The sequence below is a fragment of the Schistocerca cancellata genome, chromosome 2, assembly GCF_023864275.1.
Source record: "Schistocerca cancellata isolate TAMUIC-IGC-003103 chromosome 2, iqSchCanc2.1, whole genome shotgun sequence".
In the NCBI taxonomy this organism is placed as follows: Eukaryota; Metazoa; Arthropoda; class Insecta; order Orthoptera; family Acrididae; genus Schistocerca; species Schistocerca cancellata.
In genome coordinates, this window is record NC_064627.1 from 860,227,414 (window position 1) to 860,253,732 (window position 26,319).

The 26,319-nt window shown below is 37.4% G+C and overlaps 1 protein-coding gene across 5 annotated transcripts in view; it reads right to left on the reverse strand.

Moving 5' to 3' along the window:
• LOC126162801 (broad-complex core protein isoforms 1/2/3/4/5-like) overlaps nt 1-26,319 on the reverse strand; it is a 538,471-nt gene that overhangs the window by 168,894 nt on the left and 343,258 nt on the right. Inside the window, exons 6-7 of one of the 5 annotated variants that reach the window (XM_049919533.1) lie at nt 7,074-7,332; nt 3,817-3,943 (exon numbers count right to left, since the gene is read on the reverse strand). The exons of 3 other annotated variants lie outside the window; for them this stretch is intronic. In XM_049919533.1, the coding sequence (XP_049775490.1) occupies nt 3,943; nt 7,074-7,332 (260 nt within the window). In that variant the 3' untranslated portion in view covers nt 3,817-3,942. Of the gene's footprint in view, nt 1-2,838; nt 3,944-7,073; nt 7,333-26,319 lie in introns of those variants that run through there. One more of the 5 variants, XM_049919538.1, reaches the window with a different exon arrangement.

Below are 26,319 nucleotides of genomic sequence, written 5' to 3' on the forward strand. Positions count from 1 at the left end.
CCTACAGTTCTCCGTAGCTTTCCTGAGGTCAGCTTCTATCAGTTCTTCCATTCCGCATTTTCTCCGTAGCTTTCCTGAGGTCAGCTTCTATCAGATCTTCCATTGCGCATGAACATTTATGACTCTGCATACCATTAGCTCACGAAAAACGTGCTGTTCCTCCTAAAATAGTCTTTGTAAAAAAAGAAAATGGCAGTGTTTATTCAAGGGCGAACCTAAAATGAAGTATAAATATGTGGAGATATATTCCAGCTTTCATAAAAACCAAATTTAATTCACTTACATAATAATAAGCATGCCATTCACATCCAAACCTCATAATACGTTGCATATGGTAATTCTGTTCATTAAATTGTCATTACTGCTAAAGAATACAGACAAAAATGTAAGTTGCTCTTGAAAACTAGTTAGCTTCAGATTGATATGTACTTTCCCACGAGAGTTCCAATGCAATGCTTTTCACTTCTGATATTATAATATTAATAATGTGGCCTGCTTAAGAATAATGATTCCTTCATATGAAGATATTCAGGGATATCTTAATAAGCACATGAAATCTCCCAAGCCAGTATGTTCTGGCTTTATAATTTATTCTGTACATTTTGTGAGGAATACGATGGTGCAATATATAAGCTTATAACAGTGAAAACATCTTTAGTGACAATGATGCCTTTTTAATGTTAAAGCTTAGCCTTCCAGTAAATGATGCTTCAAGAAAATTTGGTAACTGAATATTTTGAAACCAGTGGTTGAGTGTGATCATCATCTCACTTATGAAATGGATAAATTTGTAAGCTAAAAGAAACCGTTCTTGTTTCAGTAAATTCTCAGATTCATAGGTGAGTGTACTTACAAGCAATTTGAAAAAAAAAATATTAGGATACAGCACTCTTGTTCAGTGTGGTTTTACCACGTCTGTTGCAAAAACCAAAGCACACTATGTGCCATGTTGGTGCTCTTTCCTTTTACAAATTGCCCACCTTATCTGCAGCTAAGATACAGAGTGCGCTGTTTATCTAGGGAGTGTGGTGGTGGTACACCAATCAGGGAAGTCAGATGTTGCCACGTGGAGTAGTGAATGGGACCACTGGTGCTTGGGTGGCAACATTCTCCTCTCTTGGTATCAAAGGGGTCACATAGCTCGAATTATGGTGAGACATACTGACTTTGGGCACTGGGAAGTTGTGTCATGGACAGTGCGGTATGCTACCTTATGGCACTTCTGGACCATAGTGCCCTTGCAGCTGTGCTTCTATATGCCACGCCAGCCTGCATCATCTCCATTGAGGAGGTCGTCGCTCACCAAGTTATGTAATTGTAATCTATTAATGTTCCATGTAACTGCTGTTATCCTCATTCTAAAAGCCTACGTGGTCAGTGGAGGTTGCCACTCGATAACTGCCACATTAGATGTGGCAGCCCTCAACCCTTCCCCCTTTCTTTTAATGTCGGGGGCAGTAAAAGCACCGGCTTTGGTGACCTTGTGCTTGGTTTGACCACAATTGACTGTATTTCATAGGCACTGTGTCTAGGCACAAACCGATTGTTTTCAGTTATTCCTTATTTTGTCAGGTCATCACACTGTTGGGTTCTATTTATTGTGCTTGGTGTACCAGTCAAATTTTGTAAGAGAAAAAGCATATAATCCACACCGTATAGATTAAACCTTGTGCTTAAGAGATCTATCTCTCTTGTCTTGTGCAGAGTAGAATTCCTTAAGAAAGGCTGCAGAGCCAAATAATAAAGGTTAGCTAAGGTGCTGGAATTTGTTTCTCGCTGCAGATATAGAGGCAGTGCCTAGTCCTGGCATTTCATATTCATTATTTTTTTAATTCTATAATTCAGGCAATTGCATTTTAGTTTTAGGGTTGTTTAAGTGTTGAGTTAGCACAGTGGGGCAAGTTTGTAACATTCTTGTCAAAGGTGATGGAAAATTGTATTTAACTTATTTGCACCCATTACTCTTCTCTCACGCTGTACAATAACATTTTGTCATAATTTGACATTTAACGTTTCCTGTTTATGGATTTGTCTATAGAGAGTTATAGTCTGATAAAAGGCCCTATTTAATTTTATAAGTGTTGTTGGTATCCAAATTGTTGTCCCTTTCTAACTGCCGTTTAATGTAATTGTTGCTTGTCTCAGAAAATGATTCTCTTAGTATGTAGAGCATTTTTTAATGGTAATAAAGTTTGTCAAATGGTGAAAGAGGTGTCCTTAAAACCTTGGCTCAGTCCTTTGATATGTTTGATTTTGGTTAAGCTGCACTCTTCAAAAGGTGACAATTTCACACTTTATGTAAATTGTTGTTTAGGTTTTTTTTGAATAAAAAATATTATTTAAAAAAAATCTCCATACATTATAAAAAGGCTATTGTAAATCCTTTCTGTGAGTTCCCACTGACAAAAAAATGATTTCCTTCACTGTAACACTAACATGAGACAAATCAAACTTGTGATTGAACTTTTCAAAAACCATTTGCAATTACCCATAATGCAATAACAATTACTTAACTTAAATGCTTTTATCTGCTTCCAGTGAAGTGGGAGACTGTTTACCTGCCTTTTTGCAAGTAGGCAAGACTAATAAATAGTAGCAGATAATTTTCTCTACCAGTGGTATACCAATTCAGTCACCAATGGTCATGTAAATAAAAATGTATGTGTTCATTAATCGTATATGGAACTTCTTGCTAAAGACTTCTAGTTCTGATACTTCATCCATGCCATTTCAGTAGTACACAAATACAAATTGTACATTTCAAATCCCATTGATATGTCTCTTACACCTGAGTTATGTATGTTATGAAACTAATACATCACAATTCACAAATCCGTTGTGAATCTAAAAAATAAAACACGATTTCCTGTGCAGCACTATGAAACAGTATAATAAAACCAGCTACTAAGAAAATGTTATTTTCCAGTTAAACTGCAGGTGAATTTACTTAGGGCATAGTAACTAATATCAAGAACAAGATTTGGCTCTCTAAATTATACAGTTTACAGAATGCATTGTGAATGAGAAATGCTTCCAGATTCTTTTAGAGAACATAATAATAATTAGCAATTTTTGAAAGATGGCACAGTTTTTCTGAAAATTGTGTCTGTCTGTGTCATCATGGTAACAGATGTCTCTCTTAGTATCTAAAGCAACAGGTTTCAGGAAAGTCATTACTTTTACACATCGGTCCTTTTAAATTTTTTTGTATTTTTATTTCGTTAGTTACAATTGTATAACAAATGCAGTCACTTTATTTTCAATGGAGGGTAAGAAAATTTAGCCTACTTACAGGAAGTAAACTAGTAATTACACATAAATGTACAAAAATTACAATATTTATCATAAGGATTAACACTTATTTTATGTAGTGAAATGTCTTTTAATTCAATCTAATATCACACTCATGGCCACTGTATGCAGAACATGAAAATGACAGGTTGCTCTTTGACTTCTCCCATCTGAAGGTGTTAACTACTTGTTGCAAAATAAGTGGCACACTAGATGGAATAAAAGACTTTTCGGTACTTCAGTTGCCACAGGTGCCTCCACCTGGCAGTATGTCAAACATTCATAAATTTATTTTACAATTTTTTCTTCTGTTGTATCACAGACTGTTGTCCCAATCACAGACAGTGGGAAACCAAGTAGTTAATAACTATATTCTGACCCAGATTCAGCATTTGAGGATTGTAAGTGTATATCTCATAAGTCATTTAGCATGAGTCATGTGAATACGATTCTTGCCACACTTTGGACAGACGATGCACCTTGCTGCGATGGACCCACATATTGTACTTATTTTTGAACAATTTTCCACAGACTGTGCATGGTTCAGGCTCAGCTCCAGGATCCGCATGTGCAGTGTGAATGTGACGTGTTAGGGATGTAGATACAGCCAAAACCTTCCAGCATATTGGACATTGCCGAGAAGCCCTCATTTCTGAAATGAGGAAACCCACAATGTTTTATGAACAATTAACATAAAATAATTAGACTGCTCCCTTCTTAAGGTTAGTGATCTTGTTTCTGAACTTCAGCCGGTCACTTTATGTAACCATATTAAAGTCAGTTTAAAAGTAAAATACATGTGGAGAAAGAGCAGTATTCTGTAGATGACAGACACATAGTGTTGGGTATCAACATCCACTTCCTGAGTGGCTTTGAATACTTATATTGTACTTATAAATACTTTCACACATGTGAGTAAAATTGCAGTAGTGGTCAGCATGACTGATAACAAAAGTTTATGTACATAAGGAGAAGATGGGGTTGACACCATAACAGATTAAAAACTTTTCTGCAACTAAGCAACTCATCTTCAGTAAAAAATACTAGTTCTGTCACAAATTTAGCTGTGAGTATTTTCTATTACATTAAATTCTAACTGCTGAAAGTTATTATAAAGACGCCCTGCATAATTACTGTGCTTCTACATTTCACACAACGTATCCTAACACACAGCAAATTGGATGGCACAGCACAAAATACTACATTAAAGTAATTGCATGTGGTGATAGTAAATGGAAGCTCTATTATCATGATCTGACAGTTCAGATGGTATGCACAAGAGTAAACATAGTCATGTTGACATGGGCTTATCTGCATAGTCACAGAAGTACAGATTATTTTTGAGTTAAGGAGAAAATAGAAGCATTAGTTAATAGAGAAGTAGAAGTAGTAATACATTACTCTTTTCAAAGTGCTGTTTTTGATCCTACACTGCAGATACATAGTGGTGTTCTACTGCAATAACTCGTTCAAATATCATTTATAGCACTTTCTTGTTCCTTTCATAAATATGATCTTATAAATTTAGACTATTATTCCAATCATCTCACAAATGCACATCACACAAATATGAATTTCTTTCATACTGTAAAATTCCAGATTTTAAATACAATTACTTATATCCTTTACAAAGAAAAAGATCTCCAAAACTGAAATAGAATCAAATAAAAGAAGGAACTAATGCCCTTATCAGGGAGCAGCAGACACAGCTGAGAACAAAATGTAACACAAAAGCTAATGATTGATGCCAGATAATCCTCAATTCTGCAAAAAAAGGAAATGATTAGTCGAAACACGACTTTTCAGTAACGGAGTAGAAAAGTCACACATGACCCCACGCCAAAGGGCATGTCAGGATACAGCAAAATCAAAAGTGCCAGATGAAATTTCTACCTAACTCCCGTAAAATTCCATTTTCTACAGTTTGGGGTTCTCTGATTCAGAAACTATCTGTGTCTTCTGCTGCTTGGCATGAAATATTTCTTCTGTGATTATGTGAAGATGTACAATTTGTAATATTATTGACATTGAATTATAACTATTCATATTTACACCAGAATAAATTTTACTGACATTCAGATGACTAATGATTAATAGTGATTTAGAGTTAAGAACAAACTTATATACATGGCATTTCTATGTAATACTTAGCAAACTGACTGTAGTATTATAAACAAATTTATCCTTGCTACAGTTATGCAATGTTCAATTCATTTTAGAATTGAGTCTAATGTGGAATTTAACTTTTCACGATATCATCAAAAGAAATTTCTTACATTTACTGATTAAATTGATTTAAATGACATTATTTACGAGTTTACAAATCTAAGAGCAGGTAGCTGATGCCATCCTTTTTTTCTTTTATGAAAGACTTCCAAAAATATCCAAACTGTCTGATATTTCTAAATGCAGTGGGCACAAATTGAGATGGCTCACTAAGTATAATCTTCACTACAGATGTTACTTCTCTGCACTCACCATCATAATGTTAATGAATATTCACTCACTGCATGCACTCAGTATCATCATACAAAAGAATATTCACTAACATTAACAGATTGAACACTGATATTGCACCAGAAGACAAAGTATTCCATTTGTACTTCATTCATTAGCCATCTCTAATGACCTCACCATTGACAGGACAATAAACTATAATCATCCTTTCTTCTCCCCTCCCCCCCCCCCCACCCTCTTCTCCTGCCCACACCCCCTTACCCCTGAATGGCCCACTTCCCAGTAAGAACAATGGGCCAATTACAGTTCCTTATTCTTTCTTCTCTTCTTTTCTTCCAGTACTCTTTCATCTGTTCACTTCATTTTTTCTTTCTGTCTTCTAGCCAATACAGATCAGTTTTTTTCACTCTTTTACCCCGGAACACTTCCATATTTAATACTTTTTCCCTAATGACTTCCCTATCAATTGTTTCTTCAGCTTTTATATTACTGTTTTCTAAACATATTTTTACTTCATGGATCCAACTTGTTGTTGACTTCTTATCTCACAAATATTTGAAGATATTTATGGTTGATCTATAGTCTCTAATCAATATCAAAGTCCATAAAACACCAGTTTTCTTTTTCTCATTACTTCTGATATGTTTTCTATTAATTAGTATTTCTTTCTTTCAACTCCCTGAAGAAAAGGGTTCAGGCTCTCTCTCTCACTGGTCTCATTTCTGATCAGCTAGAAAAAGCGTGATAGCTCATCTCAAAAGCCAGTGCAGTTTTGCTGAGATGTTAATGTGTCTTTCAATCAGCTGTAGATTTATTTCCTCATTTTTGTCTGTTCTTTTCCAGAATGTATTCTCACAATACAATAGAATGTTGAGTGGTCCATGTCTGTCTATATATGTATCTAACATGTATGCTAAAGTGGTGCACATTTCTCTCGGCAGTAGAGTAATAAAATAATCACCTGCAGAATTAGAGAAAGGAGTCTTAATCTGGCTCTCCAACTCATATACTATTTTTGGAACAAAAATGGATATCTTAACATTCTTCTACACTCCTTTCATTTTTATGATTTGCATGTTGTATTTAGTTTGTATTTCTTTCTTTACATTTTCACTGATTTCTGAAGAGCTTGTGCTCCAGTCTCCTGAGGTATGCCGGCAATATTTGAAGTCACAACTACGGTAGTCAGCACAACCAAATAGTTTTCACATTACATGAAATAAAGAAGTACTGGTTCTTGGATTCACTTCAGTATGTTTAAACACTTTCTTTTGGTCAAAACATGTTTTTACAAGAGTAAAAGGGGTACACTGAGTACAACATACTAGAGTTGCAGGAATCCCCCAACACCACTGTTAGGGCTATCAAATCCTGGACAACCATGCACCAGTTTCATATGTCTTCGGAAGTTCGATTTGCGACTGAGTACTTTGTTACAAAGCGCACATAATGTCTCTCCAGAATGTATTTTCTTGTGTGATGTTAGATTTGCAGCATGTCTGTATGCCGCTCCACAAATATCACAGCTGAACATTTTTGCTCCAGGTGATGAATTTCCCTGCTGGTAACTGATATTTTGCAGACCTGAGGAAAGAAATAATCTTCAGAAATAGTAAATAAACTGTCAGGTATCTGGTTTTTACATAAATATGTTTGCTGATTTGAAGTTAAAAACCACACAATTTCTACTAACTTCATTGCCTGTACTACGTGAAACATGATTACAAGAAAAAAACAATTTTTTTTGCTGTTTCAGTTAAATAAGTATGTACTCTTTCCTTGAAGGGATCACAAAGTACAAACAGTAAGGGAGATTCTGAAAAGAAGAATTTCTGCCTTTTAAATTCATTACTGAATTTGATCATTTTTGGAAAACCACATGAATGTGTTTGATCTACAACAAACTGAAATATTCACTTTAGCTAAAGTTATTCTGCAAAATAACCATGGTTCTTCTTTTGAAGAAAGCCACAATAATGAAAATGAATACAATAAAAGAACTGAAATGTTCATAGATGATCAAATTATAGAACTAATATGTCCATTTAAATATCTGAGGTGTGATTGCCCCTGGGAAGTGTGATAGGACCTCTCTTGTTGTCTATATACATACAATCTGATGGATAGGATGGAAAACAATCTTTGACTGTTTGCTGATGACGCTGTATTGTATGCGAAAGCGTCATCTTTGAGTAACTGTAAGATGATATAGGATGACTTGGGTAGAGTTTCTGTGTGATGCGATACATGGTGGATTATTCTAAACATGAAATAATGTAAGATAAACCAATCCATAAATGTTCAAATATAGTATTATTATTCATGTGCTGCTTCACATAGTCATGGTCAAAGTTACATGAAGTGCAATAAGCATATAAGGAGCCAGACGCTCCTTCTTCTGGTGGAAGAGTTGAAGAGGAAGGAAGAGGGATGAAGGAAAAGGGCTGGAGAGGTATACGGAAAGGGGTGCAGTTAGAAAGGTCACCCAGAACCCTGAGTAAGGAAAGACTCACCAAACGGGATTGAAGGAAGACTAATTGTTGGGAACTGCACTGGACGAGATTTGGAAACCTGAGAGCTTAAAGTTGGAAGACAGAGATTACTACTAAACATTGTGCATGAGTTAATAAGAGTGAAAAGCTGTGCATTGTATGTAACAGAGGTGGGAGGAGGGATGGTGAAAAATAGACAAGTCAGAAAATGAAAGATGTAGAAAACTGAAATGGAGTGATGAAAGGGGCAGTTATTGCGAATAAATGCTGAGACGGAAAGAATTAATGTAAACTGAGGCAAGGTGGGCGGCGAGAACCAAGGACACGTTGTAGTCCTAGTTCCCACCTGCGGAGTTCTGAGAAAATTGTGTCTTGGGGGAAGAACCCAGATGGCGCATGTGGTGAAACACACACCAAGGTCATAACTGTCATGTTGTACAGCATGCTCTGCAACAGGATATTGTGTGTTGCCTGTATACACCCTCTGCCTATGCTCATGCTTTTGAATTTTTTTCCATTTGTGGTCCACATCTTTGTCCTCAGCACTGAATATCTTAAGCTGAATACCCAGATACTCTGGAGTTTGCTCTCTTGTAACACTGTGGAAATTGTGGAAAAACCTACAGAACAAGATAAAATAAAATGGTGTGAAAACCTTACACCTGCTGTTGAAAGCAGGTTTTTGAGAGAAAGTGATACAAGAACAATAAAAGGAGAGGAAAACATAAAAGGGTAGAGATACTTGTGTTACTCCAGTGACATGCAGAGAAAGTTGTGAAAACCAACCACTCACTGAATTTCAACAAAGTTCACAATCTGCAGCATTTTTCCCAGACCTAATCATGGTCCCTGGTTCCAAGTGAAGCGGAAAATTTGAATCAGTGACTTCGAAAGTTCTGTGAAAAGCTAGGCTGTTTCTTCCTAGACCTCTGACATAAAGTTGAGAACTGCAGGGTCCCTTAAATCAGTAGGGTGTGCACTACACATCAGGTGATGCTACACAGGCAGTTAACTGTGTCTGGGGTGCACACAAGTGTTTTTTTAGATTAAGAGGCTCACCTGCCACTCCAGGTAACAGTAGCTGTAGACAATAACAATAGCTGTGCAACACCTGAGTACATAGGTGACATGATACATCTTCCTTACTAAAGAACTCTAAATCCAGTCATAAATTTTACTCAATACTTCATGTGACTGCACTATAATTAATAAGCACTATGTAGTACTGAGTCAAATGCTTTTTGGAAATAAGAAATACTGCCTTGATCCATGGCCTGTGGTGTAGCATATCCCTCCAGCAGAGCATTTACCTAACCAATGAAAGATGGTTGCAATAATGTCATTATAAGACTCAAAGAAATGTCCTCTAATGCAAGAGTATTAAAATCATACTGATTAACTGATGAAGCACCTGAAACAGAGTGCCAGAGTTTGAAGAGCTCCTAAAAACCAATGGAGTTTACATAGTACTAGGTACAGAAAGCTGGTTAAAACTCAAAATTAATAGGAATGAAATTTTTGGGGACAATTCACTTGTATTTCAAAAGGATAGGCTAAAAGGAAATGGGAGTAGTTTATTTGTTGCAGTAGACAAGGAACTCCAATCCACCAAAATAGAAACTAAAGCTGCAAGTAAGTCTGTTTGGGCATGACTCAGTATCAAGGATGTATCTTTCTATCGACCACCAGACTTCTAAAAGATGTAATTGAAAATTTTATGCAAAACCATCATGATCATCATTTTAATCATCCAACTATGAATTAGATGTAGTGGGCATGACAAAACATCCTGTGGGTCAAAATGAAATGCCCTCCCTGAAAACTACATAGAACAGATAATTCGGAATCCCATGCATGACAGAAATATATTGGATCTAACCCCTGCGAACAGACCTGCCTCTCTGAGGATGTTCATGCTGAAAATGGTATTAGTGACCATGAGGCAGCAGGAAAATCTCTCACTAAACACAAAGACACTCTGTTCATGCCAAGGCTGCCAGTTGTATCAAAGTTTTTGTCCATACGCTCAAGCATGAAACTGAAGGCAGCAAAGCAAAGTCAGCAATACTGATGTCAGTTTTGAAATGTGCCTTTACAAATGGAAATCCAGGAATGTTACGCCAGTTTAATTCTCACACCACTGCAAAGATGAGTGATATTAGATATCAGTGTCACTTGCACTGAGAAACAGCTGAAATAGCTAAATTTGAACAAATTTGCAGGGCCCAGCGGAATCCCTATCAGATTCTATACCGAATTTGTGGCTGAGTTAGCTTCCCTTTTAATCATAATATTTACGGTTTTCATGCAAACAAAAAACTATATCCACTAGTTGGAAGGAGGACAAGCCACACCTGTCAACAGGAAGCACAGAAAAAGTGATCGACAAAGCTACCATCCAATAACCTTGATGTTAATCTATTGTAGAATGTAAGAAAATATTTTGAGCTCAAGTATAATGATTTAATAACAGTTTCAAGGTGAATTAAAATGTATAATGTTCTTGAAGATTTATTTATTTTACCATTTTCCCTTAGGAACTCAATCTAAATGTTACTTTTTTAATTATACATTATGTGCTCACAATCTGTAAAGAAATTACTTCTATAAAATCTTGTTTCTATATTCAGGTATAACCCTGCAATGCCGTATTCTCCTCCTATCCAACATAAACTTAGTCTTGCTTACTGTTGACACTGAGTTCATAATTACATTAAGGAAAGACTCCCACCACTATGGACAACACATCTCTTTAACGTCTATAGCTTGCTGAGTAATGGCTATACTAGATAATCTTAATCTGTTACTAAAAAGGAATTCTTCCTTTCCTTTTGTGTGGATTCTAGGGGCTTAGTTAAAACTGTGGCAAATACCTGCCTCTTGCAGACAGTGAGCTCTCCAAGCGTACTTTGCTTTGCTGAGAGTCATGTGCAGGTCCTGTGATTCATAGTAAGCAGTCCAGACAGCTAAGAAGCCAGATTTGTGCCACAGCCTAGATGAATTTTAACTTCTCACATATACTTGCTGAATCCCTGAATTTACATAAAGAATAGAACATAATATTACATCTCAAAGAGTAACCACAACTGAAGAACATTTCTGGTAGCTGACCAATATCCACTACAAGTCTTCATCCTGTCCAAACACGATACATTACAAAATTTCAAACCATAATTACCACAGCCCCAACCTAAACACATACAAAGCTATTGATCGAAGTACTATTCCTAACTCTAGAACAATGTTGTGAACATACTTGAAAATGTGTGCTCATCTTAAAGTTTAATGTGCCAGAGGTAACACAAGCTCAGAGTCAAAACTATTTTTCATATAATCTTGAGTACTATAGTTATCTCATACAAAATGGAAACCTCTCATCTCTGTTCCTTTAAAGGATTCCGCTCCTTATTTTCAATACCTTCACAAAGAATTTAATAGCTTCTATTTAATATCTAGTATCTTATCGGGTTCCACAAAATAACCTTGTATTATTATTATCACCAAATAAACTTGTATTGTTATTATCAGTCTCCACATCACCAAATATATTTATAGTTCTTTAATAAGTCATTAGCTGTAATGAAGAATTTCTGCTTTGATTTATCAACATACTGTAAACTTTATAATTGAGGGTTATTCAAAAAGACAGACAAAATTTAATTAATTTGCATTGCACAGCATATAAATGGGACATGGATAGTCTACATACTGAAGGAAAGAAGAAGGTCCAAAGTTTCATTTTGTTTTGTTAACCACTATCGGCATAAATGGCCACTAGGATTGTGATAGTTGGGTAAACAGCTGCTTGGGTACTACCACAAATAGTGAGTTGTGAGTAAGATAGATATGACGCAGCAGAAGGTTTTCTGCTTTCTTGAGTTAAGTGAGTCAGCGGTTACAGTGCAGTGGCTATTTCATTTCCAATTCGGCATTGAATGTGGACAAAAGTCTATGGGCCATTCTTTTTTGCAGAAAGTACTGTAACTGGGAATAATGTACCTGGATATGTTGGAACAATGGCTTTTTCCTCAACTTATCGAAAATTCACAAGACTGCATTTTGCAACAGGATCAAGCTCACCCCATTGGCACCATCATATCTGAGGGTTTTTAAATCAATCTCTTCTTTGGCACTGGACAGGTTGCATGGGAAATCAAGATGTGGCATTCCACTTCTGGTTAGCAAGATCTCCTGATCTCATGCTCTGTGACTTCGTCTTTTGGGGCTATGTTAAGGAGGCTGTTTATGATCCACCTCTACCAACAACTCTGGTTGACCTGTGGCTCTTAGATGTTTGCTTTGCACCAAAAGGGGGACACATTAAAATATATATATCCTATGTTAAAAAAACATTGAAACTTTCTTCTGTCATTGGTATGCAGACTGTTCATGTACAATTTATACTTCATAAAATACAAATCAATTAAACTAGGTCCACTTTATGAATAACCCTGTATTATCACTTTTTTCTGGTCATTGCTGTCCACCTATTTTTGTTACTCTATCGGCATCCATAGTCTGCAAACCACTGTGAAGTGCATGGCAGGGGTACTACCCACTCTCTAAGTTATTAGGGCTTCTTCCCGTTCCACTTAGGTATGGCTTAATGATTGCTTAAACATTTCTGTGCATACTGTAATTAGTCAAATCTCATCTTCATGATACCTATGGGAGCAATAGATTGTAGGTTGTAATATACTCCTGGAAGTAAACATTCATGAAATAGTTTTTCTTTGTCTTAAAGTGTCTGCCAGGTCAGTTCTTTCAGAAAATCCATGACACTCTCATATAGGTCAAACCAACTTCTGAGGATTTTTTTTTTTTTTTTGTGCTGCCTTTCTTTGTATCCATCCAATATCCCTGTTTTCCATATTTGATATGGGACCTACACACTTCAGGAATGTTCTAGGAGGAGTTGCATGAGTGTTTTGTGAGCAATCTTCTTTGTAGACTGATAGGAGTGATAGCATTTCTCTAGAATTCTACCAATGAACTGGTCTGCCACCTGCTTTACCTACAACTGAGTGTATATGATCATTCCACTTCATATTCCTACAACCGTTACACTCAGTATTTGTATGAGTTAATAATTTCTAATCATGAATCATTGATTTTGTGGTCATGAGATATGGTGTTTGTCTGCTAATCTTTGCACTAGTTTGAAGTTTGAAATCTGACTGAATATTTATATAGCTTTTATCAGATAGCACTACATTATAGATATCAGTGTCATCTGCAAAAGGGTTTAAGTTACTTTGAATATAGTCTGCCAGATCATTAATCTACAACATGGACACAAAGGGTCCCAACATTCTTTGTTGTTGCTTGTCTACAATGACTTTCACACCAGTCAATGACTATCCATCATAGGTGACATGGTACATCTTCCTTACTAAAGAACTCTAAATCCAGTCATAAATTTTACTCGATACTTCATGTGACTGCACTATAATTAATAAGCACTATGTAATACTGAGTCAAATGCTTTTTGGAAATAAGAAATACTGCCTTGATCCATGGCTTGTGGTGTAACATATCCCTCCAGTAGAGCATTTACCTAACCAATGAAAGATGGTCGCAGTAATATAAACCATATAGTAGTTACTTATTTAAGAATACAAAGCTATTTGCAGATTTTTATCATCTGTTTTGCATGTGGACTTATAGGGTTGCATACTGAGTTTCCTTATGTTGGGATGGCACCTGCAGTATTATCATGAGTTACAGTAACTGCATGGGGTTTGTGTAAACTCCATGAGCTGACATCCTGACTTGGAGTAGAATGGTGTGCTACTGAGTACAGAGGATGCCGTGACAATGCAGTATGACATCATGGCAGAACAGAGGACAGCTACAGAACTGTCAAACATGTCATTAGACTGATGTAGGATTTCAAAGTGTACATACGAGTGATGTTTCCTGTTACTAAGAGACTGTACATTGGCACGTTTTATAAACAATTGTTAAAATGAGAAGTATTTCGTATTTCCCCTTAGAAAGTTGGTGATGTTTATCAGATTCCAGCACCAGCACAACTGCAGTGGTAATGAAGCCCATCATGCTTCTCCAGCACAGTCCAAGCAGAAAGTTTACTTATAGGTGGAGCAATTCAGAACTTCAAGAAAATGACAAATTTGTATCTGAACAAACGTATATTTAAAGGGGAACATTGCAGGCTTTCAGGATGTTGTTGTTGTTGTTGTTGTGGTGTTCAGTCCTGAGACTGGTTTGATGCAGCTCTCCATGCTGCTCTATCCTGTGCAAGCTTCTTCATCTCCCAGTACCTACTGCAATGCTTTCAGGATATCATGTGAGAAAAGTACAAATTGAGTTTCACATGACTGATATTTTTGCAATTTTTGCTGGTTGCATGAAAGTGTTCATTCTGTTCTCATTATGTTTATGCTCACAATGTTCTACAATCCTACACAACATATGGCTGACAAGAATACTGGACAGTAGTTTTGTAGCTCACTTCTGCTACCATCCTTGTAACTAGGTGTGAGCTGTGCTTTATTCTGACTATTGTGCCCAGACTTTTTGTTCAAGAGATCCACAGTATATAGTGGTTTAAAAAGGAGTTAACTCATTTCAAATTCTGCATATTATATAATAAGGATCCCTTGTAGCACTGGAACTTCATTAATTTTATACATTTACAGCAGTACTCTGTGAACCTCTGTGAAGTGCATGGCGGAGGGTAATCCCATTGTACAAGTTATTAGGGCTTTTGCCCGTTCCATTCACATATGTTGCGCAGAAAAAAACGATTGTTTAAATGCATCTGTGCATGCTGTAATTACTCTAATCTTATCCTCATGATCCCTATAGGAGTGATGTGTGAGGGTTGTAGTATATTTAGAGTCATCATTTATAGGCAGTTCTCGAAATTTTGTATGTAGACTTTCTTGGAATAATTTACATCTATTTTCGAGAGTTTTCTAGTTCAGTTCTTTCAACATCTCTATGACACTCTCTCACAGGTCATACAGTCCTCTTTGTCAGGGGTTCCACACACTTGAGCAATATTCTAAGATGGGTCACATGAGCGATTTGTAAGCAACGTCCTTTATAGACTGCTTGCATTTCACTAATATTCCATTATACCAATAAATCAAAGTCTGCTATCTGGTTCAACCATGACTGAGCCTAAGTGATTGTTCCACTTTATGTCCCTACTAAGCGTTACATCCAAGTATTTGCAGGAGTTTACACATTCTAACTGTGACTCACCAATATTATTTTCATAGGATACTATGATTTTTTTTCATTATGTGAAGTGCACAATCTTACATTTTTGAACATTTAAAACGAGTTGCCAGTCATTGCACTTCTTTAAAATCTTCTCAAGGTTTGACTGAATATTTGTACAGTTTCGTTCAGACTGTACTTCTCTGTAGGTATCTGCACCATCTGCAAAGACTCTGAGGCTACTATTAATATAGTCCACAAGATCATTAATATACAGCATGAACAGCATGGGCCCCAACAACTTCCCTGGAGTACACACGAAGTTACTTCTACATCTATCCACTACCCATCCAAGATAACATGTTGCATACTCTCTCCCAAGAAATCCTCAATCCAGTTACCTATTTCATCTGATACCCCATATGATCGTACTTTGATAATAGGCATATGTATACTACTGAGTCAAACGCTTTTTAGAAATTGAGAAATACTGCATCTACCTAACAGTCTTGATCCATGACTTTTACGACGTCATGAGAGTTGGGTCTCACATGATCTATGTTTCCAATTCCATGATGGTTGTAATGGATATGGTCATTCTGTTCGAGATACCTCATTATGTTTGAGCTCAGAATACATTCTAAGATTCTACAACAAATGGATGTCAAGGATATTGGATGGTAGTTTGGTAGATCACTTCTGCTACCCTTTTTGTAGACAGGTGTGAACTGTGCTTTTTCCAGCTACTAGCCACAGTTTTTTGTTGACAGCATCTACAAAAGATTATAGTTAACAGAGCGGCTAACTCAGCCACAAACTGGGTATAGACTCTGACAGGGATTCCATTGGACCCTGAGCTTTCTTCAGTTTTAAAGATTTCAGCTATTTCTCAATGCCACTGACACCAATATGACCGTATTTCACTCATCTTTTGAGTGGTACAGGAATTAAATTGAGGCAATAATCCTGGGTTTTCCTTTATAAAGAAACATTTGAAAACAGAATTAAGCATTTCTGCTTTTGCTCTGCCACTCTCAGTTTCATTTCCTATCTCGTCCATGAGTGGCTGGATACTAACTGTGGTGCCACTAACAGCCTTTACACATGACCAGAATTTCTTTAGGTCTGCAGACTGTAGCTTCTCATTTGCTTTTCCCACAACTAAGGTTATATGATCAATCTGCTTCTATCTTGCTACTTCCTTGTATTTGTCTCATATATCCGAGCAATTGTGACTCATTAACCTTGTAATCAAAGTCTACGATATTTCTACATTTCATGAACTTTAAAACTTCTCATTTTCCTATATAAAGGTGGAGTTGCCTGTCCTTATGCTAGATTGATATTGTGCCAAAAATTAACTGGATATTAAAACAATTTCAATAGGTAAAATTTTCCCATAGACAACTGCATCTGGTATGGTAAGTATGAAACTATATTAATTCAATCCAGTGAGACCACGACACCTAACATGAATAATATTGGGGATATTGCACTTCCTTTTCATCCAGGATAATGTGTTGCATTCTGCCCGTCAAGAAATTTTCAACACAGTTGCAAATCTGATTAGACATACCATACAAATGGAATTTATTTGACAGACTTTGGTGTGTTACTGAACAAAAAGCTGTTTTAAAGTCTAAGAACATCAAATCCAACAGATTATCTCTATCCATAGCACTCCAAATAACATGGCTGATGAGTGCAAGTTGTGTTGGACAGGATCAATGTTTTTAGAATTCATAGTAATTTTGGAGGGGGAAGGTGATTGTATTCCATTATATTTGAACTCAGAATATGTTCTAGAATTCTGTTACAAATGTAGATAAGTGGTATATGGAAGTAGTTCTGCAGAGGAGTTCTGCTGTCCTTGTTGCACATTTAGTGTGATCTGTGGTGATTTCAAATTGCTCGAAATATCTTTGGTAAATCATGGTCAAGATTGCAGCAAATTAATTTGCAAATTCCATGCATAGCCTGACAGGGATTCCATCACACATTTGGACCAAGCTGGGTTTTAGTGATTTTAGTTGCTTTCCACCATGACTAGTCTAATAACATCATTCATCTTTGCAGCAGTAAAACAACTGAATGACAGCAACATTCTTTGGTTTTCTTTTGTGAAGGAACATTTGAAGCAAATATATTTAAAATTTATTTTGTTATGATTTACTTCAGTCTTTGTCTCTTTACAGTTTCCACTGACAGCCTTCACTTGTGACCATTTGTATGAGAATTTTTAAAAATAATTTTCAAAAAAACATAGGTTTTCCATCATACTTCATTTCTGCACTTGTAATTTCCCCAACTTTGAGCTGGTTAAAATGTCCTCAACCAGTATCGCATAGTCTGAGAACACATAGCTCAGACAGGCAGCTACTAGAGATGTTAAATATCACAAGATTCTCTTATCAGTACAGTGAAAAATAATTTTAGTGCACCACAAGATTCTTATACAAGCACAGTGAAAAATATGTTAGTATATTGCATCAGAATATCAGGGGATTAAAAAACAAAGTACATGAGCTTCTTGTTTGGTTATAAGATTTAGAAACTGAGGGTGGAACAGATGTACTATACCTGCCTGAACATCATGTAGTCACCGGTATGAAATGGTAAATGTAGGTGGATATAAGCTTTCAGCACATGTAAGTAGAGACACAATGGAAAGAGGAGTTGCCATATATGTTAAAATCTGTCACAGTGTGAAAAATTTGGAAACTAAAAAATTTTGTTTATAGCAAAATACAGAAGCATGTGTGTGTGAGCATAAACTAAATAATTGTACTTTTATAATTGTAGCCATGTGTAGGCCCCCATTGAGAAATTTTCAGCTATTTTTGAAAAACTTGGATTCTTTGTTGTGCTATCTATCAGACAGAGAGGGACACAAATATTGTTTGTGGTGATTTCAATGTAGATTTTCTGAAAGAGACCAATAGAAACCTTTACCTTGAAGTATTACTTGGTTCTTTCAATTTGATGTCAGTTATTGATTTTCCTACTCAGGTGGTACAGGAAAGCAGCACACTAATAGATAATGTTTTCATAGACCAAGATAAATTCAATCAAACAAAAGCTTTTCCTGTTAAGAATAGTCTGTCTGATCATGATGCACAGCTAGATACAGTATATGACAAAGCTCCATACAGTAATGCAAAGCAGTACTCCAAAATAGTGTGTTCAATTAATGATTTAACAACTGAAAATTTTAGGGAAAGTTTGCAACACTTGGACTGGGATGAGGTGTACAGGGAACCTGATGCTACTTTAAAATTTAACCTATTTCATGATACCTTCGTGAGGATATTGGAAAACAGTTTCCCTGAGAAAACAGTGAAATACACTACCCTCCATAAGTTTGGAAGCACCTAGTAATTATAGACAATGGAAAGGAAATACAGTATAAAAATGCATTTTGTTGTTTTCCAAATGTTTATTAAGCTCAAATAATACACAGGAAGATGCAACAATTAAATTTTCGATTCCTCAAAATAGCCACACTTTCCAGAATGAGATTTTCACTCAGCAGTGGAGTGTGCACTGATATGAAACTTCCTGGCAGATTAAAACTGTGTGCCTGACCGAGACTCGAACTCGGGACCTTTGCCTTCCACTGCAGAGTGAAAATCTCATTCTGGAAACATCCCCCAGGCTGTGGCTAAGCCATGTCTCCGCAATATCCTTTCTTTCAGTGCTAGTTCTGCAAGGTCCACAGGAGAGCTTCTGTAAAGTTTGGAAGGTAGGAGACAAGATACTGGCAGAAGTAAAGCTGTGGGGGCCGGGCGTGAGTCGTGCTTCGGTAGCTCAGATGGTAGAGCACTTGCCCGCGAAAGGCAAAGGTCCCGAGTTTGAGTCTCGGTCGGGCACACAGTTTTAATCTGCCAGGAAGTTTCATAGCCACACTTTGTTTTCATCGCTGCCTTGCACACTCTCAGCATGCGCTGCATCAGTTTTGCCAAGGTTTCAGTTGGAATTAATCTCCATTCTTGCTGCAGGACCTCCCACAATTGTGGCCTCACTCATGATTTCCCGTTTTTGGATTCTCCTGTCCAATTCATCCTATAGCAGCTCGATTGGGTTACAGTCAGGGGATTGGGGCGGCCATTCCATGTTTTTCAATATTTTACGAATCTCTAGAGACTTCACATAGTTCTGACACAAGCAAAACGTATGTTTTGGGTCATCGTCTTGCTGCAAGACAAACCCTTTCCCAATCAGACGCAAACCAGATGTATTAGCATGTCGCTGGAGAATGACATGATAATCCTTTTGGTTCTGTTTTCCATCTACTTTCACCGAATCTCTGACTTTATTCTCTCCAAAGGATCCCCATACCATCACAGAAGCCCCTCCATGCTTTACAGTTGGAATTACGCACTGAGGATTCAAGCGTTCATGGGGCAAACGGCATACAAATTGACAGCGTTTACTTCCAAATATTTCTAACTTGGATTCATTAGTGAATAAGACTCTTTCCCAATCCCCCACTGCCCGATATTGGTGTGTCTTAGCCCACTGAAGCCTTTTCTTCTTGTTAACAGGGCACAACAATGGATTCCTTGTTGCTACATAACCTCGGAGGATGTTGTCTGCCATGCGTCCTCTCACTGTTTACTCAATCACCAGTGTATCCCTCATTGTGTTTAGTTCAGCGGTCAATTCATGGACAGTTTTAATCTGTAGCATTTACTGGTCACTACCAAATACTTTTCCTGACGTTCTGATATTTTCCTGGGTGCTCCTGTGCAAGGACGATCTCCATAGGAGCCTGTTTTTCGATGCCAGTGTATGGTTTTGACAACTCCACTGATGGAAATCATCAGTTTCTTTGCTATTTGTCATACGCTATTGACTTCTTGGTGCAAAGTGATTATCATTACCCATGATTCATAAGGAATCTCGCACTTTGGGGCCATTTTCAGTTACTTTCGCAGCGTGTTATACCTTTATGCAAACGCAACTACAAGTGAATAGAAATGCAAACATCGTAACTCTACACAGCCATGCGGTCTACTCGCACCACCTGGCGTGTGCAGTAGAACTGCTTGGACAGGTAACGTCAGTTTACATAAAACGGAGCAATACTAGTATCTTCCAATATGTTTGTAAATGTACAACAATTAAGTGTACAATACTGTACGTGTCATTATTAACTGTTATTTGAGTTTGTTATTCAATATTCTACCAAATAACTCACATAGATCACTTCCATCTTGCTCCATTGTAATACGCAGAATGGTGTTTCCAAACTTATGGAGGGCAGTGTATAATTGTAAGAAACCATCTAAAAAGTGATGGCTTACTATGGGATAAAAATATCTTGCAAACTGAAAAAGGAAATGTATCTTATAGCTAGGAGGAGTAATGATCCAGAAACAGTGAAACATTATAAAAACTACTGCACTGTATTAAAAAGACCAGAAACAGACCAACCGAGAGCACAGGAAGACTGTATTTCTATCAGACTCAATGGAAAGTTTGTTAACAAGAAGTCAGAAGTAGAAAACATTTTTAATAATCATTTTTAAGTGTTGTACAGAAAATAGGATCCAGCTATTCATTATAAAATGCAAGGCAGTATATGGAAGAGGCAATACCTATGCAATTTGATAAATTTGAAATTCAACCAGCCTCTCCTACTGAAATTAGGAAAATAATAAATTCACTCAAAAGTAAAAACTCACATGGAATTGATGGCATTTCGAACAGAATACTAGAAGCTTGCTCCCAACAGATAAGTAGGATTCTCAGCCACATATGTAGTAGCTCACTGAAACAGGGCATTTTTCCAGGGATACTGAAATATGCTATTGTTAAACCATTGCATAAAAAACAACTGCTGCTCAATCTCACTTTGACAGCTTTATCCAAAATTCTTGAAAAAGTAATGTATTCAAGACTAGCATCACATATTTGTAAAAATGAGGAACTAACAAAATATCAATTTGATTTTCAGAAAGGCTTTTGAACAGAAAATGGTATATATGCTTTCACTGATCAAATATTAAAGGCTCTGAATAACCGAACATCACACATTGGGATATTTTGTGATCTCTCAAAGGCTCTTGGTTGTGTGAATCATGAAATACTTCTAGATAAGCTTAAGTATTGTGGTATGAGTGGGACAGTGCACAAATGGTTTAATTCATAAATAACTGGAAGAATGCAAAAGGTTGAAATTAAAGTACAAATAGAATGCAAAAATCAGCAGAGTCCTCTAACTGGAGAGGTATCAAGAATGGTGTTCCACAACAGGGTTCAGTCTTGGGTCCCTTATTGTTCTTAATATTTATTAATGACTTGCCACTCTATATTCACGGAGATGCAAAGATAGTTCTTTTTGCTGATGGTACAACTATAGTAATCACACACAAAATACATATATCAACTGAGGAAATTGTAAATAATGGCTTTCAGAAAATCATTAAGTTGTACTCTGCAAATGGATTCACACTAAATTTTGAGAAAACACAGTATATACAGGGTGTTTCAAAAATGACCGGTATATTTGAAACGGCAATAAAAACTAAACGAGCAGCGATAGAAATACACCGTTTGTTGCAATATGCTTCAGACGACAGTACATTTTCAGGCAGACAAACTTTCAAAATTACAGTAGTTACAATTTTCAACAACAGATGGCGCTGCAAGTGATGTGAAAGATATAGAAGACAACGCAGTCTGTGGTTGCGCCATTCTGTACGTCGTCTTTCTGCTGTAAGCGTGTGCTGTTCACAACGTGCAAGTGTGCTGTAGACAACATGGTTTATTCCTTAGAACAGAGGATTTTTCTGGTGTTGGAATTCCACCGCCTAGAACACAGTGTTGTTGCAACAACACGAAGTTTTCAACGGAGGTTTAATGTAACCAAAGGACCGAAAAGCGATACAATAAAGGATCTGTTTGAAAAATTTCAACGGACTGGGAACGTGACGGATGAACGTGCTGGAAAGGTAGGGCGACCGCGTACGGCAACCACAGAGGGCAACGCGCAGCTAGTGCAGCAGGTGATCCGACAGCAGCCTCGGGTTTCCGTTCGCCGTGTTGCAGCTGCGGTCCAAATGACGCCAACGTCCACGTATCGTCTCATGCGCCAGAGTTTACACCTCTATCCATACAAAATTCAAATGCGGCAACCCCTCAGCGCCGCTACCATTGCTGCACGAGAGACATTCGCTAACGATATAGTGCACAGGATTGATGATGGCGATATGCATGTGGGCAGCATTTGGTTTACTGACGAAGCTTATTTTTACCTGGACGGCTTCGTCAATAAACAGAACTGGCGCATATGGGGAACCGAAAAGCCCCATGTTGCAGTCCCATCGTCCCTGCATCCTCAAAAAGTACTGGTCTGGGCCGCCATTTCTTCCAAAGGAATCATTGGCCCATTTTTCAGATCCGAAACGATTACTGCATCACGCTATCTGGACATTCTTCGTGAATTTGTGGCGGTACAAACTGCCTTAGACAACACTGCGAACACCTCGTGGTTTATGCAAGATGGTGCCCGGCCACATCGCACGGCTGACGTCTTTAATTTCCTGAATGAATATTTCGATGATCGTGTGATTGCTTTGGGCTATCCGAAACATACAGGAGGCGGCGTGGATTGGCCTCCCTATTCGCCAGACATGAACCCCAGTGACTTCTTTCTGTGGGGACACTTGAAAGACCAGGTGTACCGCCAGAATCCAGAAACAATTGAACAGCTGAAGCAGTACATCTCATCTGCATGTGAAGCCATTCCGCCAGACACGTTGTCAAAGGTTTCGGGTAATTTCATTCAGAGACTACGCCATATTATTGCTACGCATGGTGGATATGTGGAAAATATCGTACTATAGAGTTTCCCAGACCGCAGCGTCATCTGTTGTAGAAAATTGTAACTACTGTAATTTCGAAAGTTTGTCTGCCTGAAAATGTACTGTTGTCCGAAGCATATTGCAACAAACGGTGTATTTCTATCGCTGCTCGTTTAGTTTTTATTGCCGTTTCAAATATACCGGTCATTTTTGAAACACCCTGTACAATTCAGTACAGTAAACAGCATAACACCATTGATAAATATAGACTATGAACAGAATTCTGTTGCTAAGGCAGAATATTCAAAATTTCTGGTTGTGTGCATTGATGATAAATTGAATTGGAAGAAACACGTCGATGACCTGCTGAAATGATTAGGTTCAGTTATGTGTGCTATTTGGGTTACTGCAAAGTTTGGTGATAAACATATCAATAAATTAGCCTACTATGCTTTCATATGGCATCATATTTTGGGGTAATTCAACACTAAGAAAAAAAGTATTCATTGCACAAAAGCACACAATCAGAATAATAGCTGGAGCCCACCCAAGATCACCTCGCAGACATTTATTTAAGGAACTTGGGATATTCAGAGAACCTTCGCAATACATATATTCACTTCTGAAATTTGTTATTAATAACCCATCCCAATTCAAAAATAACAGCAAAGTGCACAGCTACAACATTAGAAGAAAGGATGATCTTCACTATTCTGGGTTAAATCTGACTTTGGCACCGAAAGGGGTTAATTATGCTGCCACAAAAATCTTTGGTCATGTGGCAAATAACATCAAAAGTCTGACATAGAGCCAACCAACCTTTAAAAACAAATTAAAAGGATTTCTGAATGACAACTCCTTCTACTCAACAGCTGAATTTTTAGGTATGAAGCAGTAACAGTAAAAAAATTAGAAAATGAAAAATGAAAAATAAATTATTTTATGTAAAGAAAACTTATGTTAAAGTGACATGTTCCACATCATTATGAAATGTCATATTCATGATCTATGGAACAAGTATTAATGAAACGAAATTTAATGTAAATACTAATGAGCTGAGGTTTCCTCTGAAGTTCTCAGTTATTTCTCTAGACATTCTACAGTCTAACAGAAAGACACAACTACAACTTTTATCCGGTATATGCTCAACAAAGCGCATACTAACAAACTAAATAACTTACAGAACACTTTCACTGGAAAAGTGTGCATACGTGGGGGGGAGGAGAAGAGTGAGGGAGGGAGGGAATCAGGACAGTGGATAAAGAAAGGGGACATAGGGAGTAACACCGGAAAAATTAAAATCAGACTTGTACAATAGTCGTACAAGAAGATAGTTTTCCTATTGACCACTTGTATGTGCAAAAGAAAGGAAAGGGGTTGAGGGGCCAATGATAGTGTGCATGTTGTGTACATTCCACTAGATACCATACCAAAGCTTGCAGGGCATAAAAGTACATCAATAGTAAAGCATAAAATTTTATCGTGAGTGAGGAAAATATAATGTAGCTACACACAATAGAACTCTGATCAAGTTTTCCAACACAAGTACTTTAGAAATTACTGAGATATTTGCAGATCAAACCATATGACATTTTACAAATCTGAACACTGAAGTACTGTATGGTGTTATTCTGTAGATGGTAGACTTCTGCTCATGATTCATGTCTCTTATTAAACTAAAAATTGGTGAACAGATTTTCTTTAAAAATAATGAAGCATTCCAAAATAAATTGTCTCAGCCTTCTAAGGGATACCTAGAATGAGTTCCATAATCATCTGATTTTACCAATACTGCAATGTGCCTTAATTATATTAACCACTGCAGGAGAGAGGGGAAACAGGCTTTCTACAGCACTGTCTGCACGACCAGCACATCTTGGCGCAGTGTTACACCGTCCGGGTTATCTGGATACTTCCTACTAACACCAACCTATCCGAACTCCGGAGATGGGAACTTGCTCTTCAATATATCCTCTCTTCCCTTTATCCACCAGGCCTCAATCTCCGCTAATTTCAAGTTGCCGCCACTCATACCTCACCTGTCATTCAACAACATCTTTGCCTCTGCACTTCTGCCTCGACTGACATCTCTGCCCAAACTCTGTCTTTAAATATGTCTGCTTGTGTCTGTATATGTGTGGATGGATATGTGTGTATGTGCGAGTATATACCCGTCCTTTTTTCCCCCTAAGGTAAGTCTTTCCGCTCCTGGGACTGGAATGACTCCTTACCCTCTCCCTTAAAACCCACATACTTTCGTCTTTCCCTCTCCTTCCCTCTTTCCTGATGAGGCAACAGTTTGTTGCGAAAGCTTGAATTTTGTGTGTATGTTTGTGTTCGTTTGTGTGTCTGTCGACCTGCCAGCACTTTCATTTGGTAAGTCACATCATCTTTGTTTTTAAGTATATTTTTCCTTCGTGGAATGTTTCCTTCTATTATAACCATATATATATATATATGTTTGTGTCTGTATATGTGTGGATGGATATGTGTGTGTGTGCGAGTGTATACCCGTCCTTTTTTCCCCCTAAGGTAAGTCTTTCCGCTCCCGGGACTGGAATGACTCCTTACCCTCTCCCTTAAAACCCACATCCTTTCGTCTTTCCCTCTCCTTCCCTCTTTCCTGATGAGGCAACAGTTTGTTGCGAAAGCTTGGATTTTGTGTGTATGTTTGTGTTCGTTTGTGTGTCTGTCGACCTGCCAGCACTTTCATTTGGTAAGTCACATCATCTTTGTTTTTAGGTATATATATATATATATATATATATATATATCTGTGTGTGTGTGTGTATGTCTGCTTGTGTCTGTATATGTGTGGATGGATATGTGTGTGTGTGCGAGTGTATACCCGTCCCTTTTTCCCCCTAAGGTAAGTCTTCCACATCCTTTCGTCTTTCCCTCTCCTTCCCTCTTTCCTGATGAGGCAACAGTTTGTTGCGAAAGCTTGAATTTTGTGTGTATCTTTGTGTTCGTTTGTGTGTCTGTCGACCTGCCAGCACTTTCATTTGGTAAGTCACATCATCTTTGTTTTTAGGTATATTTTTCCTACGTGGAATGTTTCCTTCTATTTTATATATATA